Below are 20512 nucleotides of genomic sequence, written 5' to 3'. Positions count from 1 at the left end.
TGAAGATGCCCTTGCTGCTTGTCAGCCCCTTTCCACAGTGGCACCAACTTTGGAGTCCAGTTCGGGAAGGCCCCAGAGCCCTCCACAAAGAAGGCCTCTGACTCCATTTTCTTCACTTTACGTGTCCCTTAGTCTCTCAAACGTCTATACCAGGTAATAGTCCCCACAGTCCGGGGTGATTGTTTACCCGTGTTCTCCACCACGTGTAATGGGGCACGATTCATCACTGTGGTGCCTCCTGCTGGCCATCCTGGGAATTAGCTCTAGTTCGCTGGTACGCCCCCATCTAGTGGCGTCTCGCCACTGCCGCTTCTGTCATCAGGACCCGTGTCGCTCTTAGGACCGCAGTGTCCTCTTCTGGACATAGCTCTCCGGCTGTGCCCCACTCTGTTCTCTCCCACCCTTCTGGGGGGCTGGAAGTCCTCTGTCCAGACACTTGCCTCAGTGGCATGTTGCAGTCCAGGGTCTAGCCACCTGCGTCAGTGGCAAACTGCAGCCCATACTCTAGCCACTCCCCTCAGTGGCAAGTGGGGCCAAAGCAGGGGGGGACCCAGGCCCGGCCGCTACTCCAGATCCCGGCCCGGGGACCCTCTAGTCGGCAGCCATGCACTGTGTCACCTCCAACCCCCGCCGTTTGTTTCCCTAGGCCTTTTCCCTGAAGCTCTAGCACCTTCTCCACTCTTGTATCAGGGCCTCAGTCTGGCAGCGGTCAGCCGGGAGCTCACTCGTGCTCCCCTGACCCCGCCCAGCTCTGCTCTGGCCATGGTGCTGTCTCTTCTCCTTCCTTTAGGGCAGCCAGTCCTCCCTCTTCAAATTCCAGGGAGTGACTCCAGTTGCTCTGTTCAGCAGCCCTTCTTGTATGGCCCAGCCTGACCCTGATTGGCTGTCTCTACAACCCTTTCCTAATTGGCTGCCTCCTGCGCAGGCTCCCCTCTTCTGCCAGTGTGGGGCAGATGCCCCACCACACTGACATAGAAGGAAGTGACTATTCGGCTGAGAAAGCCAGAGGTGATGCACACTTACTGAAGTGGGTGTTTCTGTATTCATTCTATTGCTGGGATTATAACTCATTGTTAGTGTGGAGAATTTGGTAATTATTTTAACATTTTTATGAATAATATGTGTGATCAGTCTACCCACTCACTTTGTATTGCTATTCTTTGAATGTGAAGGGTTTAAACTCTACTGTGGAGACAAGGGAAATAAGACACAGCTGGACATCATGTAGGCAACAGTTCTGTCTCGATTGGAACCAAATGAATCATCAAAATGTGAATGGAATCAACACATGTCAATGGAAGACCCAACAACTGGACCATTTAAGTGACCAGCAGCCAAGAGCAACTTATTAACTCTTTGCAGGTAACTAGAATGGAAAAACCCCAGCAGCTGGAGAAAGAAGCCAAGATGTGGATGCTGACCTTTAAAGGGCACACAGAGAGCAGACACACACACACAGAAGGAAGGAAGGAAGGAAGGAAGGAAGGAAACACAAGCAGATTCCAAGAGAACATGGAATATTGGGGAAGTTGCTTCTGCCAATATAGAATCTTTCTTAGGCCCTGTCTACACTACAGTGATTATACTGGCATAGTTATGTTGGCGTAGCTATGCTGGCATAACACCACAGTGTAGATATAGCCTACAATGGAAGAAGTTTTATAGGAACACCACTTCCCCGAATGAAATTAGCTTCCGTCGACACAGCTGCATCTACACTGGGGATTAGGTCGGCATAGCTATGTCAGTTGGGTGTGCTTTATACACCCTGGCCAACGTACCTATGTCAACCTAACTTTTAAGTATAGATCAAGCCATAAGCTTTGCTTTTCCATGCTGACCTAAGGACTCTCAGATTCTGAATTCAGTTGACTAATAAATGTTGGCTTGTTTTGAAAAGGCTGCCCTGCATCCCTGCAAATACTTACTAGTTGCACTGGGGTAAAAGTTGCACTGGAGTAAAAACAGGAATCTGAACTAATTTGGACTTGCTGTTGAGAGCACACAATAAGAAAGAGGGGTGATCTACCCTGGAGGCCCTGTCTCTGAGCCATGTGGGTCAACCTTGTGAAAGGCTAAGCCCAGGGCCTAGTGAATGTTAAGGTGCTCCCAAAGAGACTGTATAAAGGCTAGGGTATTGAATCCTCTCCTCTGTAGATCTCTGACAACTGGATTGTCAGTCAAAACACAATTCAGACAGACAATGAGTCATGGCTGTCTGATAGGCTTGGCCAAGATTTTTATAGAGCAGCATTGCTGAGTCACTTGATATACAGACTTAAGAGTGTGTCTTGTTCTGACATCTTACAGCTGTCAAGGTGAGAAGTTAGGTTTCAATTATCAGTGTCATTATTCTGAATGCAATTAAGTTCTTTAAATCAAAACATTTCTTGTGTACTTGTACTACAGCTTGGTAGTGAGGCTATAATTAAGGTTGAATTTACAGATTGTGTGGTTAGAAGAAAGGGTTGTTTTGTTTTGTTTTTGATGATTTCTAATTATTTTGACCTACCTTGAATAATGAAATTTTAAAAAGCCTTTAGGGCATTCAGTCCTTCATGTAAAAAACAAAATAAAAAACCCTGACAGTTGTTTAATTTTGCAAAGCAGTTAGGGCCAAATCCTGATCCTCTTGCAGCCAATGACAAAACTGTCAGTGATTTCAGTGGAACCAGGTTTGGCTCTTACTACTACTAGGTTAATGACTGCTTTTCATCATGCTTCTATATATGGCATATATATATGTAGTGTACTGTATAAAAATACAATATTGTATTTATGCAACTCTCTCTCACCCTGCTCAGTACTGTGACTCCAAACACACTGCAGAGCATTCTAGTTATGCTGTCTTAATTCTTTGGGTGACTTGAACATGGGTAGAAACTCATCACTTTTTAATCTCACACTTTCCTATCTCTGTATAACTAGTAGGAAAACTCCCTCTTATTCTGTCCACCAAGCCACCCTCTCCACATCTTTTCCCTAAGTGTTTCTGACCTCTAGTGGTGAAGATTTACAAAATGTAAAGGCACAGGAACTTTTAAAAGTGGATGTCATCTCCTCCATCAATTCTATTCCAGGTAATTATCAGGCCTCTCAAGAAATGGATTCTGGGTACATCCATGCTGAGCTCAGCTTGATAGAGTGTAATAATGTTACTGTACCACATAAGAGGTAGTGAGCTGACTAGCTATATAATGTTCCAAAATAATGTTTGTTGTGGTAATTTATAATGAACTACCTATGTAGTGTATTGTTTTAGTAATAAATAAATAAGATAAATTGCAATATATTGCCATAAAGCATGCTTGTCAAAAGGAATCAGAATGGTATGGAAAAGAGGAATAAGGCCTCAGATGTGATATTCAGAACATTTCTTCAATCTTTACTTTATTTCTCAGATAAGTCTTCTCTATACCTATGGCCATATTTTAGAGTTGCATAACTTTCTGTAAAACTATGAAAGGCTTTTTAATCATCTGAAATGATGATGCAGTGAAAAGGGGCAGCCATTGTAATGGAATGGTAAACTGTATTATACTATTCAGCCACTAAGTGGAGATGTGTGTGTCACATACCTTATTTAGGCTAACCTCAGCCATTCCTGTGACAGGGGTAGGCAACCTATGGCACGCATGCCGAAGGCGGCACGCAAGCTGATTTTCAGTGGCACTCACACTGCTCTGGTCCTGGCCACCGGTCCGGGGGGCTCTGCATTTTAATTTAATTTTAAATAAGCTTCTTAAACATTTTAAAACTTTATTTACTTTACATACAACAATAGTTTAGTTATATATTATAGACTTATAGAAAGAGACCTTCTAAAAACGTTAAAATGTATTACTGGCACGCGAAACCTTAAATTAGAGTGAATAAATGAAGACTCGGCACACCACTTCTGAAAGGTTGCCGACTCCTGCTGTAGAACATAAAAGGATCTTAGTGTGAACACATCTGGTATATCTCTCTGAAAAGGAAGCTCTGTAGTCAGTCCATATCTGGTACAGAAACCTGATCTGCTAGTTCCAGCCCTGTAACCTACCATGTACAAGGTACACATGACACATGAAGTTGCCAACTTCATAATATTTAAAAACCGGACACTCCAGCAGGCGTGCTGGAACGTCCCCTGCCCTGCCTCTTCCCCCAAGGCCCCCACCCCGCCCCGCCTCTTCCCCTAGAGGCCTCGCCTCATCCTTCCTCTTCCCTGAGGTCCAGCCCCTGCCCCGCCTCTTCCCCCCCCAAGGACCCCCCTTCACTCCTTTCCCCTCCTTCCCCCCCATCGCTTGCTGCTTTTCCCCTCTCCCCCCCGCACTCCCTTGGGTCGGGAGGGACTTGCCTGCGGAGCTGGGGCTGGGAGATGCAGCCACCCAAAGCAGGTAGGAGGTGGCCCCGGCTTATTAGGGGCTGGCGCGGGTGATGATCCGGTGCCTCCTCGCCTCCCCTACCCACAGTAACCGGACTTTAGGTGTCTGGTCAGTAGATCTGACCAGACACTGTCAGGCAGGGGGGCTGGAATAGGGTGGGGTGAGACGGTGGAGAGGAGCGAGCGGGGGTCAGGGCCTCGGGGGAAAAGGTGGCATGGGGGCGGGGCCTCTGGGGTAGGGCTGCCAACTTTGATTGGATGTATTGCTGGAGGTTTCCTCAAATGACATAATCTTTAATTAATGATTAATCTTTAATTCCTGGAGACTCCAGGACAATCCTGGAGGGTTAGCAACCCTAGTCGGGGGAAGGGGTGGCACGAGGGTGGGGATTTGGGGGGAAGGGGTGGTGCAGGGACGGAGCCTCGGGGAGAAAGGGCAGCACAGGGGGGGCAGCCTCAGTGGGAAGGGGCAGCGTAAGGGCAGGAGGGCTCTGGGGGAAGGGGCAGCTCATGAGGTGGGGCCACAGTTCAGGTGCCAGTGCCCCCCCCCCCCACACACACACACTTGTAGGGAGCTTCTGCTGCTCCTGCTGTCAGGTCCCATTTTCAACCAGACTTTCTGGTTGAAAACCAGACACCTAGCCACCTTACACATGACAGCCATTTTGTACTCAGTATGCACACATAGCCTTGGCTATCAGAACAAATTTGATTGACCAGGACATCTACTCTCTTAAAAATGCCTTGGAGAACTTTAACTCTCAGACACCAGAAACAAACAGAAAGGAGCTTAATTTTTAATGTCTTCATGCCAATGTTTTACTCAGAAAGTTAAACCCATAAACTTCTGGCCTAATGGTGAATTCTGGCTAATTGCAGAGCTATTTTTGTCCCTGTACCGGCTTGTATGGTATGACAGCCATTTGAAGGGCCTGACTGAAAGAACCACTGAAGTCAACTGACAAACGCCAATCAACTTCAATGGGCTATGAATCAGGCATTATTTTATATAAAATCATAGCGTTTAAGGCCAGAAGGAACTACCAGATCATCTAGTCTGACCTCCTGTATATCACACGCTAGCAACACTGCCCAGTACCCGCACAATGAATCCAATAAAACTGAGATGCTGATTAATTGAGAGCTCAGCTCTTTTTGTACTATATACCAGATTCTCCATTCTGCCTTCTTAGGAGACTATGAAAAGGGTTAAAATCATTTAACCAAGCTACAACTTGCTCCACCATTCGACCTCTCCAGGCTTCTACTCATTACATGGGCCAGAATACTGGGGATGACAATCAGCAGGGCCGGCTCTAAGATTTTTGCCGCCCAAAGCAAAAACAATTTTGGCCGCCCCCCTCCCCCGTTTTTTAATTACCCCACCCCCGGCCCCGCCTCAACTCCGCCCCTTCCCTGCCTCCTCCTCCCCTCAGGCTCTCAAGCCTAGGAGGGAGGGGGAGACTCCGAGTGGCCGCGGCGCGGGCGCCGCTTCTCCCCCTCCCTCCCAGGTTTGAGAGCCTGGGAGGGAGGGCGAGTAGCGGCGCGCGAGCGGCAACAGCAGCGGAGGTGAGCTAGGGCGGCCGGGGCACATTTTTAGGGGCGGCATTCTGGCGCCGGCCATGCCGCCCCTAAAAATGTGCCGCCTCAAGCACCAGCTTGTTTTGCTGGTGCCTAGAGCTGGCCCTGACAATCAGGTAAACTTTTAGACTAACAGCTTCACAGCCACTAACAAGAGTGATGTAGAATCATGTATAATCCGGTTTAAAAGCAACGATTTTTAAAATTACCACATTGCACTACTTTCACTACACATCCCCATTAGAACTCTCTTAATCATGATGTGACAAAAAGCTGTGCTTAGACATGTATTTTTGAATAATGCATGAAATCATAAAAAACTGATCAGTTTTGGTACAGTACAGTCACAAACAACTTACTATTGATTTATGAAGGGCTTTTCTAATGCTTTGCCTTTGTCAGTAGTATTTAATTATTCTAAAGTCTGAATTTACAAGGAAGAAGATAGCTTTGAGCTGCTCGGTTGTTTTCCATTTAGAGCATCCTGTTTTCAATAATTTATTCCAATCATAGCAAAACTCTTATTTATAACATGCAGCCAAACTGTGGGAGCCTATGTTCTGAAACACTCACTCCAGCTGCAAATTTCCTTGCTATTTCCTGTATCTCTTTATTCTAAATTATACTGGAATATGTATGTGGCTAGATGCTGGATGTGTGTTCTTTTGTAAAATGAACATCTGCTAATTCTGAGCTGTGGTGAATCTCAGGGCGATAAAACAGCACAAAAATGTGTGTGAGAGGCAAGGCTACTTGGTTTATAATCAGAATTATACAGTTACCTTCATTTTCCACAAATAAAAAGACATTGCACAGAACAGATCTGTAGAAAACTTCATACAGTACTGCAGTTCTTGATGCTCCAGTTATCTCTAGGGGACAGATCCATGTCTACAGACTCATGGTCAACAATATATCCTAAAATGGAATAAAGGCAAGAGTGTGAAAACTTAAATATCAAATTAAGCATATGAACATACATTTTAAAATGTTACGGGATACAATGAAGACAAAAGTAACATCATGATGGATTTCAAAAAGATTTTTTAAAACTTTAGATTATTCAGTAATTTTATTATTTCAATGCAGTTTTGTTTTTTAAGAAATAAGGCCAGTTGCACAGAAAATTTACACGCTGGATATGTATTCACCCCAGTGAAGTTCAGAGGGAGTTGTACTAAAGATGAATGTGGCCCCATTGTGTCTCCACTGTGAATGAATATGTTCTGGAAAAACTGTGATAGGCTTTCAGTGTAATGTTCTCTGACAACACTGACATGATATCATGACATGCTTAAAACCTGTAGAGTCTCTGACAAATAATATTCTTTCAGGGTAAAATTCACCTTTTGTGGAGAACCCTCCATGCCATAGAAGCAGGGTGGTAGCTAGGACAAAGGGGTCCTCGTCCATGACTAGGGTTCCTAGGTGCTATGGTAATACAAATAATTAATAATAATCTGCATAGAAGGGAAATATGGGCAGAGTGGCTACTCAGGGGAAAGGACACATCCCCTGTGTACCAGAGATGTGGACTCTTTATTGACTCAGAATGGAGTAGGTAGAAGGGTAGAGATGTTGGTGGACCTGGTGGGGGGGGGGGAGATCACTGGATTTGCAATTACATGGATCCAGTGAGTAAGGATCCTCACATGGAGGTGACAACGGGCAGGAGTTCCTCTTCCAGCCCAAAGCATGGAGTAGCAGCCCTGGAGGGGCTTTACAAATATGGGTCCTGATTCTACGAACACAATTATCTATGCTTGTGAGTTGTCCCAATGAACTCAGTAAACTGGACTCGTAGTTGCATTGCTATGACATAACCTAGCTCAAAGATTCTAACCCATACTGGTTTGTGAATGACATTATCAGAATATGCCTAATTGTTTTATTCCCAACAGGACTGCTGCTCAAGTTGCTCCTGTTGAGGCTCAAGAAAAAGAAAAATGAAATGTAATATGACACCATTTTTGGAGAACTTGATCTGATATTTGGTCTAAGGCTGAACTATTATTTATCAGGGTCACTTAATAATCTTTGAAAATGAAGACAGCCAGTCTTCACATTCTTTGAGGCTCTGTTTCCAGCAGCAATGCAATGACCCTTCTGAATTATACTATATTTAACCAATGAGTCTTCTGAATTATACTATATTTAACCAATCTTATTAAAGATTTATAAATTAAATTTTGGAGAAGTCTATTCTAAAATCTTTAAACATCAGAAAAAACAACCCATGAAACAACAGGGAAGCAGTGTAATTTTCTTATTCAGAAACTCTCTCCTCCCCATATTAAATTCCTGTAACACATACGGGGGTGGAGGTGGGAGGAACCAATCACAGGCAGCATCAGAGAAGCAATATCAACAATTCCTCCAATGTAATTGTTGCTATCAGTGGATTATTAGCAATGGATCAAGGGTCCATTATAATGCAGAACGTGTCTTTTTAACTCTAGGTTTAAGGTAATGAGATTTTGTGTGAGGAAAGCCACGATTCTGGTTTGCAAAGAACTCAGAACACAGAAAAGAATTTAGTGCAACCAAAAGCATGACCAAACCTTGGACTTTGTTCCCAGAACTCAGACACCAGTGCTGCTCTGAAATAGAAGAGCATTCTGTATATTAACATGCAAATGAGGAAACTCAGAGCCCTGCTTCATTTCAGAATTCTTGATCTATATGCTGCTCTGGCTAGGCATGCATATCTCCCATTGATGTCAATGTGAGGAACCATGTAGCGCTTCCACACACCCCATATTCAGTATGCCACAAATGGCTTTTTAACTGAAGTTTTACATAGGACAATCAACCACAGCCCATCATTCAGCCAAGGAATGAGTTGCTTTTTCATAGAGACATGTAACATCTTTCAACGTCAGCACAGGGTCTTGGTACATGCCAGTACCCCATAATTCACAAGCCAGAATTATTAAAGAAAATAAACCCATTTCCTTTTTGATTTGTGTACAATACACTAATTTTCCTCTCTGACAGAAACAATTTTGTAGGCGTTCGGAATGAGATCATAGCAGATTTCTCTAAAATTTTTTTTTTTTTACTCCCATTATAAGTTGGTTAAATGCTCACACAGCAAATGTATAAGCCGGGCAAGATTTTCTTTGACACGGTTGGTTGTTTTTTTTTTATTTCTTTCATACCGTTGCAGTACGATGGATTTTGAGGTTTGGGAACAAACCAACATGCTTGTGAGTCTCACTAGTTTCTTTGTGTAAATATCCCAGGATGTGTGGGGAGCCAGACAAAAGTCTTGAAGATAAAGACAGATGTAAATAGTGCATTATAATGTATTTAGTTGATGGAATTCAAACCCCAGAAGATAGAGAGGACATATGTTACTGGGGAGGAAGGTTATGAAATATTTAGAGCCAGAGGACAGATAATTTAAGTCTTAAATTTTAAGGGAGCAGGGATTTTCCTGGCTTCTTCACAACCAAGAAACCCGCAAGGAGTAGATCTGAAAGCTATAAAAAGAGACATGAAGGCAGGAGGAAGATATGCCTTTTAACTCCAACAAAGCACATTGAAGTAAGAGTGCCCTATGTAGACTTTGTCCATCATGTCATAATGTCATGGCCTGTTCCTATTAGGCATTGATCGCCTCTTGTGAAATATTCAGCACCATCAAATCCCAATGACTTCGATAGGCGCTAAGTGGGCTGGGAAGCTCACAGGAGCGGATTCTGTTACAGAACTACAGGATGATATCCTACACTGCATAATGCCCCAATTCTATAAGCACTCATGCACATGAACAGTCCCATTGAATTAGAACTACTCATGTGCATAAGTGCTTGCAAGATTTGGGACCTATCATTGTAAAAGCCTAAATAACTTTGGTGCTCTAAATTGTATGTGAATTTCAGGACAGGTGGCAGTCCTCTGAGGGGTCATATTCTGGAAGGACAATTGTAAATATTTTCACTAGAACATAGAAACTGACTAACCATCCTTAACAGATGAGCACTTCGATTTGTGCTGTTTGGGAAATGATAACAAATTAGCACAGTAACTGATTACATGGATGATAAGGGCTGAGATCCCCTGAAAATGGAAGATTTTCCAGAGCACACAAAAATTACCATTATTTTTTTGTTATTATTTGTATGACTGTAGTGTGACGTTCTTCACCTTGTGGGAACACCCTACACTCCCATGTTCATCCTTATAATATGATTGTGTGGTATCTAATGCAAAGTTTGTCATGTCGGGTGTCTTCGGAAGGCACATGATGTATACTCAGCATTGTTGTTATGGTAACGTTATAGTAATCGTTGTTATAGTAATGTTATAGGTTGTAATTTCATGTATATAATTATGAGGCTGAAAATGTGTCCTCATGGCTTAAAGCAAGCCCAGGCAAAAACTCCCCAAGAGCAGAGGGACAGTTCACACCTCATCAGGGCATGGATGGGACAAACCCAGCCCAGTGTCACAGGAATAAAGGACACTGGCCTAGGCAACAACAAAGGATCTGTTGGACTCTTAAGTGAGTCACCCTCCCTTCCTTTGGTCAGTTTGGGACTGCGATGAGGTAATGCTCACCTGACTCTGAAGTGGGGGAGGGCAAAGTCAAGAGGGAAGAAAGAACATGATAAAAGGGAGAGACATTTGCCATTCTCTTCCTCTCTCTTCCACCTCCATCTACAGACATCACCACCAAGCGCTGATCAAAGGGGAGAGCCTGGCTGAAGGGCAACCAATCAGCCTGTGGTGAGAAGCATCTAAGTTTGTAAGGGCATTGAAACTGTTAAGATCAGCTTAGAATGCGTTTTGCTTTTATTTCATTTGACCAAATCCGACTTGTTATGCTTTGATTTATAATCACTTCAAATCTATCTTTCATAGTTAATAAATTTGTTTGTTTTTTCTACCTGAAGCAGTGCGTTTGGTTTGAAGTCCCCTTGGGATAACAAGTCTGGTACATATCAATTTCTTTGTTAAATTGACGAACTCATATAAGCTTGCAGCATCCAGCGGGCATAACTGGACACTGCAAGACGGAGGTTCCTAGGGTTGTGTCTGGGACCGGAGATATTGGCTAGTGTCATTCGGTTGCAATCCAAGGAGCAGCTTACATGCCAGAGGCTGTGTGTGAACAGCCCAGGAGTGGGGGTTCTCACAGCAGAGCAGGGTAAGGCTGGCTCCCAGAGTCAAGGATTGGAGTGACCTAGCTGATCACTGGTCTGGATAATACCAGGGGAACAGCACATGTAGTGTCTAGCAGCCCGAGCCACGGACCAGGATCCTATTGTGCTAGGCGCTGTACGAACCCACAACAAAAAAAACCAAAACAGTTCCTGCCCCAAAGAGCTTATAAATCTAAGTACAATGCTGTTTTCCCCAGCTGCATTACTGTACTAATTACTTGTGGTGGAAACAGACTGTTCTATTTACCATGTCCCTCTATTTGGGTTTCCCTTCTTTCCCATGATCCTTGTTCTTTTTCTTCCAAATTGTTTCTGAAACCTCTCCAACTTAAATGTGGCTGCTTTCCCCCCCTCTTTTCGCTCCTCCCCAACCCCCACCCCATACTTCTACTTCAGCTCCCACAGTTACTTGTTTTATCTAGAGACGTGTCCCTCTGCACTGGGGAACAAATCAGCCCCTTCCTTCTGTACGTGCTCGCTGCCTCTGTCCCTCTCCCTTCCCCCAATCCCCCACGCCACCGGCGAGGCGTCCCCCCTCCAGCCCCCACCTCCCCATGAGCCTCTCCGCACCAGCTCGGCCCCTCTTCTCCCCGACCTGCCCCCCTCCTTCCCCTGTCAGCCCCGACACGCTCCCTCCCGCCCCTTCCCCCAGAGCCGCCAGCCCCGCCTCCCCTCACCCCTCGGGCCTGGCGCTCCCAGCCGGCTGCCCAGCAGCGCCGCGCAGAGCGGGGTCTGGCCGCACGAGGCGCCCTGGAGCCCGCCGGGCTCCGAGACTCCCGAGTCCCGTCCCCGCTGCCCTGTCCGGGGAGGGCTGGAGGCGGCCCACGTGGCTCCTTCCTTCCTTCCTCCTCTGAGTCCTGTCCCGCCCCTTGCAGCGCAGCGGGCTGCGGCTGCTTGAGACCCTGGCCTGGGGGCACAGAGTCCCCGAGGCTGTGGCTGGCTCCTCCCTGCCGAGGGGTGTTATTCATGCCACCCTGAGGAGCTGCTGCTGTCCTGTGGGCCCGCCCTAGACAGCGGGGCAGCCCGTCATTGCTCCCCTGGGTGGAAGTGGGGCTTGAAGCCAGTCTAGTTGTTAGGGTCTGGTGGGGAGAGCCTGGGCAAGCCCCTGACCTGTGTGGGGAGCCCCACTGCCAGCCACTCCACGGGTGCACAGACACCATAGGGATGACCCTGGTATAAACTGCTAGAGGGACAGAACCAGTGACACGTGCCCGGCTCCTGGGTGACTCTAGCTGCCAAACCCATGGAGAAGGGAGAGCAGCAGTGAGGGCAGCATCCCAGCCTGGCCCCCAACGATGGGGACAGCTTCCTCTCTGGTGAGCCCAGCGGGCACCGGAGGGGAGGTGATCGAGGACGCCTACGGAGGAGGTGGCGGCGAAGCCTGTGAGATCCCAGTGGAGGTGAAGCCCAAAGCTCGCCTGCTGCGCAGCTCTTTCCGCCGGGTGGGTGCTTCGCGGCCTGGAGGCCTCATTGGGGCCAGTTTCAAATCCACTGCCTCGGTACAGGAGTTGGAGTGCATGGCTGAGTATGAGCGTCTGAAGAAAGAATACGAGATCTTTCGTGTCAGCAAGAACAACGAGGTGGCCTCTATGGTCAAGAAAGAAGCCAAGCTGGACCTGGAGAACAAGAGACTCCGGGCAGAGCTCCAGGTAACTAGCAACTGTACTGAACCTCGCCATGGTTGATAGGGAAAGGGGTGGGAGGGAAGATCTCATCTCCTGAGACAAATAATAATACTTAGCTCCTGTATAGCACTTTTCATCCTTACATCTCAAAGCACTTGATAAGTTGAGTATCTCCATTTTACAAATGGGAAAACAGAGGCATAGCGAAGACAAGAGATTTGTCTAAAGTTATTCAGGAAATAAGTGTCAAAGCTGGAAACAGAACCCAGAACTCTTTCCAGTACACCATGCACCTTCTGAAATGGGGAATAGACCCCTCAGCTATGGCTTTAGCACTAACCTCTTTCCTCCCAACTAGTCTTTGGGTGGAGAGAAGTCCAGTGCTCTTTATCTCCTCCCCTTCCCAGCATCTTCTTCCCATCTGCCAGTATTCTCCCGCCTACTCTGTGTGGAGCTGCTGAGTAGCACCCTTATAAAATTCCAGTTTTTAAATGTAGCCTGATAGAAACAACATTCACAACTGCAGGCTAACTATTTCAGATCAAGATGGCATTTTTTACATGAACAAATCAGCAACTAAAAAAAGAAATGGACAGTTAGAAATGTGTTCAGTTTCTTTACCTGTGTTAATCTAGACGTCTTTAATAAAAACTTAGATTGGTATAATAAAATAAAACATCTAGTTTACTTTTCACCATTTAGACAGTTAGTTTATTATTTGCAATACTTCCAGCTTGAATTGGTCAGTTTCACTTTTCTTTCCAGGTTTCTTCAGAGCCCCACTGAAGTAAAAATGAAGTCAGTGGGGCTGCATTAGAGCATCAGGGTCTGCTTGCATTATATGTATCTTATGACTTTAAAAACAAACTTTGTATTTGTGGATAATCTAAGCCAGCATTTCTCAAATGTGGCCACCAGGAACTTTTCTTGGGCCACAACCTCCTGGGTGATGATGGGGGAGCAGGGGGAGTAACCCTCCCCCAGGGCCGCCAGCAGGAGCTGGTCTCTGTTCCCTTCTGGAGCCATAAACACCGTAGGAGCAGGCGGCCAGTGTGAATTCCCCACCTTCCTGGGGACGGTGGGGCTCGGTTTTCAGGCTTAAGCCCTGGGGTGGTGGGCGACAGGCTCTGGCCATGCGGCAGCAAGCTCCATCCCCCAGCCGCAGGGCTTTAGGCTCTGGGCTCACCCCCTGCACATCGCCCCTGGCCCTTGCTGCCTCCTCCAGTCCCCATCTGTGCACCAGGGCCCCAGGCTCTCGCTCTAGGCTCACCTCCCCCATCTTCCCTGACTCCTGCTGCCTCCCATCTATCCCCCTATCACCTCTTCGACCCCTACCCACCTCCCCATCCAGGGCTTAATTTGTCCCCCAGCTTGCCGGGGCTGAGTAAGTCTGCTGTAAAAAGTGATATTAACAAATATACAAAATGTCACTTTTCACAGCAGACTTACTAGCTAGCACAGGGGTCCCCAACGCGGTGCCCGCGGGCGCCATGGCGCCCGCTGGGGCGTCTAAGTGCACCCACGTACTGGCCGGCGGACGAGCATCCGCCAAAATGCTGCTGACAAGTGGCAACGTCAATAGGCGTCGCCGCCAAAATGGCGCCGAAAATCGGCGGCATTTCGGCGGTGACACCTATTGACGTTGCCGCTTGTCGGCGGCATTTCGGCAGATGCTCGTCCACCGCCACGGTCCTCCATCGCGCCAGATGAAAAAGGTTGGGGACCACTGAGCTAGCAAGTCTAAAAAAAGGCAACCAAAAAAAAGCAAAACATGCAAAGCACCTTATTTGTGTTTTTATTCTGTTTAGGTCCAGTAATGAATAGACAACTGTACATTATTTTTAATTATTGAGTCTGCAAAAAACCCCTACATAAATAAATTACAATGATTTGGACGTGCATATGTGCATATTTATTTATTTTTCCTAAAGTTAATTAAGTATTTTAGGAAGAATTGTCAGAGCAGCCACCAGCAAGAGTTGGTGGTGCACTCCGAGGCCACCCAAAAATTTGTTGCGAGAACCCCTGAATCTAAGCACTATACCCAGATGTACAGACACTCTAGTCTCAATCTGTGTATTATATAATTTTAACATTAGCTTTAATAAACAATTTAAATATTTTGTTTCTCATTCATGATAGGATTGCACTGCTGCACTGATTTGTGTTCCAACACTGCAATGCAATGTTTAAATCTAAACAAACAAAAAAACAAACAAAAACTTCTTCATTGAATTAAGAATTGTAAAAGGGCTATTGGAGCAACACTTGAATTTTCTATCTAAACTCAGTAGCTGAAAAATATGCTAAAACTTTATAGCAATAATATTTTTCTCTCAGAGAAATAATATGTTAAATATTTTCAGGCTCTTCAGAAAACTTATCAGAAAATACTTAGAGAGAAAGAAAGTGCTTTAGAAGCCAAATATCAAGCCATGGAGAGAGCTGCTACATTTGAACATGACCGAGACAAAGTCAAGAGACAGTTCAAGGTAAGCATCTTCACTTTATCCCCCAGGAAATTGACCAAGAAAATCTAAAGTAATCCCTTTGGCCCTGATCCATCAGTGAACTCTCTGTGGGTAGGTTCTGTGTAGATGCAGATGTCTGCCAATATGAAACTCATTGCAGGACCAGGGCCTTAATCCACTATTTACTCCAAATTAATCATACCAAAATTTACCTGTAGAAATGTTTTTTAATAACATTTAGTCTTAGTGGAAAATAATGCTTTTGAAAATGGAAAGGAGAAAATGTTATCATTGCTCAACATCCTAGCACCTTCTGTGCCATTTCATCAGCTCTTGCCAATTTCACACCTAGAAGGGGCAAGGAACATGCAGATCAGAAGTTATGTTACATGGTATTTTAAAGAAAAATAAATTGTAGGCTCAAACACTGATTTTGGATATTTCTCAGTAATGTTTATATTTAATTTGTTAATGAAAACTAAAAATGTTGAACATTACAAAAATAACCCCTGTGCCAACTATTGGCACATCTCTTTGTGCTACTAAAATACAAGAGCCAAGTGAAGATAAAAGCCTTAATATTTTTGCCTTAGGGTGATTTGAAAGGCTTATTAATTGCCAAGCTGATGCTTCTGGTTTTCCCCTCCTGCAGCTGATCCCACTCCTAGCACCCAAAATTAGACAGTAAAAGCATTTCTCTGTGTTATTTTGGGGCTTACCGATGTCATCAACTGTAGCAGAGGAAATGTTTTGGTAGATAAGTAAGGCAAGAATTGCTTTCAAAGACTTTTGTTTTAAATTGTATTTGTAATTAAGTCTACCGATCTCTTTTATACTCTTGGGATCTTAAGTACTTAGTTCTGATCAAAGACCAAGCTCGCTAATCAGTTTTAGCTTGTGATAGTAATATTGTATATACAAGACAATTCCAGATATCTGGTCTCTGTATTTTAAACTACTTAAATTAAAGATGTATAGCTGTCAGTACAACAATCCATATAATATAATATAATATAATATGGAAATCTTTGAGAACAAATTATAGTTTTGTTGCTGAAAAAAGCTAGCTTTTATTAAAACTAAGTTAAAAACCATGCATATTACTTATGAGCTTATTTTAGTACCGTCCATCCCAAACATTCAAAAATCATGAGTCAGTAACCTCAAAATCATGGCATTGATTTAAAAATCATGATTTAAAAATAATAAATGTTGGATTCCTTTATTCGCCTTCTGGTTTAGAGAGAATGGGTTGCACTTGGGATGTTGTGAAGGCCAAGACTATAACAGGGTTCAAAAAAGAACTAGATCACTTCATGGAGGATAGAGCTATCAATAGTTATTAGCTAGGATGGGCAGGGATGGTGTCCCTATCCTCAGTTTGCCAGAAGCTGGGAATGAGTGACAGGGCATGGATCACTTAATGATTACCTGTTCTGTTCATTCCCTCTGAAGCACCTGGCATTGGCCACTGTTGGCAGACAGGATACTGCGCTAGATGGACCTTTGGTCTGACCCAGTATGGCTGTTCTTATGTTCACTTGGGTCACATTTTCAAGTCTTTCTCTACCACAACGAGGGCTCAAATCTCACTTTTTTTTTAATGACAGCTGATCACATGAATTCAGGAGCTGGGGCTATAGATCAAACATAAAATTTCACAAGACTTGTGATAAAATAGTAAGAGTTGGCTTTATACTTCAAAAAAAATCCTTTCCTTTTTCTAGATTTTCAGGGAAACTAAGGAAAATGAGATTCAGGATTTACTGAGGGCCAAACGAGAGCTGGAGACAAAACTTCAGAGACTGCAAGCCCAAGGGATCCAAGTGTTTGATCCTGAAGAGTCTGATTCAGATGACAATTGCACAGAAGTTACTGGTAAGAATTCCATCTGCTACTTTCAGCAAGCGAATAAAAAAAGATTAAATTCTGTGAAGTATAGCAAAAGAAAAATCTATATGCACTATAGATTGTGAGGTTTTATAATGCAAGTTTTAAAAGCACAAGGAAATATTGTGTGAAGGATAAAAACAGTTTACCATTTAAATTGTGTTTTTTGAAGTCTGTGCGTGGCCCTAAACTAATTAGCCATTTCTGGTGATTCCATTTATTTTTATAGTGCCCCATATTCTAAAAGACACCTTGACTTTCTACCTTCCCTGAACCTTTCTGCTTCTCTTGTATTTTCATTGTGAGTTTCCTGCTATCTGATCTCCTTTTCACAAGTCTAGAGGTTATGTTCCAGTTTGGCATATCGGCCCCATATAACCCATCAGAACAGAAAATGAACAAAATTAATTGGAAACTTAGGCAGAATATCAAATTGGAATTTGACAAGGGGACCAGTTTTGAACAGCCGTAGTCTTTAACAACACTGGATATTTAGCGGTTGTAGGCATTCAGTCTCCTGGTTTTTCATCTGATCCAAAACATGGCATCTGCATCAGCACAGTGCCCATTAGTGCCATGCCTGGGTATTGGTTAGATACAGACTAGGGATCATCAGCATCACTTCCTACAACACTTGGGTTTTCCCTTGAGGTCCAGTGTCGAGTGCTGTTACATCTGACCCTGCTTTGCTAACAAGATGTGACACAAATCACAGCTGAAGTGGCTGAATAACCTTCAGAACTAGAAATGTTTCATGTGATATATATGGCTCTGATTCTGCAGAGCACTTGTGCACTGCACGTGCTAAATTCTAGTGACACCATTGATTTTAACGGGCCTATGATTCCTACCTCTTCCTTGTGTATATTTTCTCCTTTCTTCTTTGTGTTTTATACTTCCTCATCCCTCTTTTTAAAAAATCTTTCTTAACTTATTCTCATTTTTTTCTTCAAAGATTTGAATTTAGTGGTCTTGAAAGTGATAGATTAGTAGGAAATGGTGCAATCCAAGGATAATATGAGAAGTTAACTATAAAGCTTTTCCATCCAACTAAGAAATGTATTTCACTCCTGACCTGCAACACTTTTCTGCTCTTTAGTTCTGGGTCTTTCTTAAATAGAGACTGTCAACAGTGTGGTGACTTTGTGAAGTGCACAAATGACTGCAGTAAACCTATGAAACTCTTCCTTATAGGTGACCTAATACAATATATGAAACCAACGATGAGGTCCTCAGTTTTGAGACCCCCATGTACTAACACGCTCTGTTACCTATTTCTTTAATAGCATGGCTTCTCTGTAACTGTGAGGGAGTTCTGATTTAAAACTACATTAGCCAAAGCAGTGAGCGAACCTGCTAAGGGAGAAGAATTTCAATTAGTGGCATTTGTCAACAAATTTTAACTGAAGTGTTTAGGTTTAACAATATATTTCAATTCGTGAAAATCAGTTTGTATTTACTTTTAAGCTACTGGAGCCCAATCTGAATATTGGACTGGTGGAGTGTTGGGAAGTGAGCCATCTATGGGTAGTATGATGCAACTTCAGCAGTCTTTCAGAGGGCCTGAGTTTGCTCATAGTTCCATAGATGTGGAAGGACCATTTGCGAACATAAACAGAGGTAAGCAACTGGTGTTTGTCTGCTAAGCGGGTTTAACAAGGGGCTGTTTACATACAAGTACTGTTTACCATGGAGGTCTTTTGCATCCATTCTTATGTTCCGTTAAGGGATACTGTGTCTGTCACTCCATATTTTCCTTTGAATGACTGCTTTTTGTAAAAATAAAATGGAAGTATAGCTAAAACACACCTAATCGTGTTTAATATTTTTGCTGCTAACAATATGTGCAGCAGTATTCTTAGGTAATGACAGTGAATCTCAATGCTTCATAGTAAATATACCAAATACCAATTTATTGTATGGGGGCTCAAAAAAAGGCTTTAGATGACCCAGCTTTGAATAACATAATCAAGAAAAATTTATTTAAAATGTGATTTATTTTAGCCTGATAGAGTCCCGGTGTCTTGTCCAATTTTTGCCTTGTTTTTCAAATTCTCAGATCCTTCGCCACATAGGACACATGCATGATGTCACAAACTATGGTCCCTCTCCTTCAGCTAGATTTGCATGGGAAGACCCTTCCAGGCGGAGTCCCATTGACTTAAATGGAACTCTGCATGACTTTGAGGGTTCATCCACACAGATCCAATTGCATGATCAAGACCTATGCATGCTGAATTACATTTGTCCTATGGGAAAGATTATCACTGATTTCCCTATCAATTCCAGTATTTTGTAGTTAGTAACAACACTTTCTAACTTGGCTTGACTCACTACCTTAATCTCAATACTAGCCTGTGACACAGACTCAGTTCAAATTAGTTACTCAGACAAGTAATTTATCATCCTTAACTTTGAGTTTCTCTGCATATGTCACTTTGTGATACCACGTTACTACTAGTGAAAGGTCACTTTTTGACATTTTCAAGAGACCATTAGTAACTCAGTAGTCAGCTTATGAGAAAAATGGTGTTTTATATTTCAAAATACATTTGCAGGAATTTACAAGATTATAGTGAGCTATTAGAGATCTCATAAAAATACAAAATTACACACAAAATTACTTTTCAGTAATGCTAAAGTGTTAAGACTTTCCCATGTCAAGCAGCTTCCTTGAAACTGCTCAGAACATAGGTAATGTTGGCCTACAAAATGGGAAGCTAAGAAAAGAATTAGCTTAAAGCTTTCTATGATAAGCTGAATTGACATACATGGAGAACAATGCAGTTTATCTAAAGAATTATGCTACCTATTAGTTCACCAACATTTGTTAGCTTAGTATATTTACAATTAATTTTGAAGCAGCAGTATTTTACTAAGAATTGCTTAGTTAAGCATCTAATTACATGGGCATCTTTATTACTCCTGTTACAGAATTTAATTTTTTTGTATGGCAGCTGTCAGCTTGACATTTTGGCTAAATTTCACAAACACTTATTTTAAAAGAACCATGATAATAGGTATGTAATGTGAATATATTTAACATTCAGCTATTATGTTTTGCTGTATTTTATAATTTTGCATATTATTTAAATCTAACTTTTAATTAAATCTGAAATATTTGGTGATATATTATTATGAAAGATACTCTATAACATGAAGTTTATTATTTCCTTAGGGTGTGTTAAGAGAGCATTGATGCAAACGGTTATATGATGTAACAAGATAAGGAGACCTGTGTCTTTGTATATTGTTTGCAGATGACTGGGATGCTGCTATTGCCAGTTTATTGCAGGTCACTCCACTGTTTTCCCACTCTCTGTGGAGTAACACAGTAAGGTGCTATCTCATTAATACAGATGAGACTGAACCTGAAGTAGACATCTTCATTAGGGTGAGAACAGCACA

General features: G+C 43.4%; 1 protein-coding gene across 1 annotated transcript in view; it reads left to right on the top strand.

Moving 5' to 3' along the window:
• Positions 1-11978: 11978 nt before the first annotated feature.
• Positions 11979-20512, top strand: part of LOC112121903 (nephrocystin-3-like) — a 47497-nt gene continuing 38963 nt past the window's right edge. The window contains exons 1-5 of the mRNA XM_029914273.1: positions 11979-12767; positions 15110-15235; positions 16942-17092; positions 18572-18724; positions 20365-20498. Coding sequence (XP_029770133.1) covers positions 12414-12767; positions 15110-15235; positions 16942-17092; positions 18572-18724; positions 20365-20498 — 918 coding nt within the window. The 5' untranslated portion in view covers positions 11979-12413. The remainder of the gene's footprint in view (positions 12768-15109; positions 15236-16941; positions 17093-18571; positions 18725-20364; positions 20499-20512) is intronic.

The sequence above is a fragment of the Terrapene carolina genome, unplaced genomic scaffold (genome assembly GCF_002925995.2).
Source record: "Terrapene carolina triunguis isolate 2854851 unplaced genomic scaffold, T_m_triunguis-2.0 Scaffold34029, whole genome shotgun sequence".
Taxonomy (NCBI): Eukaryota; Metazoa; Chordata; order Testudines; family Emydidae; genus Terrapene; species Terrapene triunguis.
Note: the sequence above shows the minus strand (reverse complement) of the source record. Positions and strands in the feature narration are given on the sequence as shown.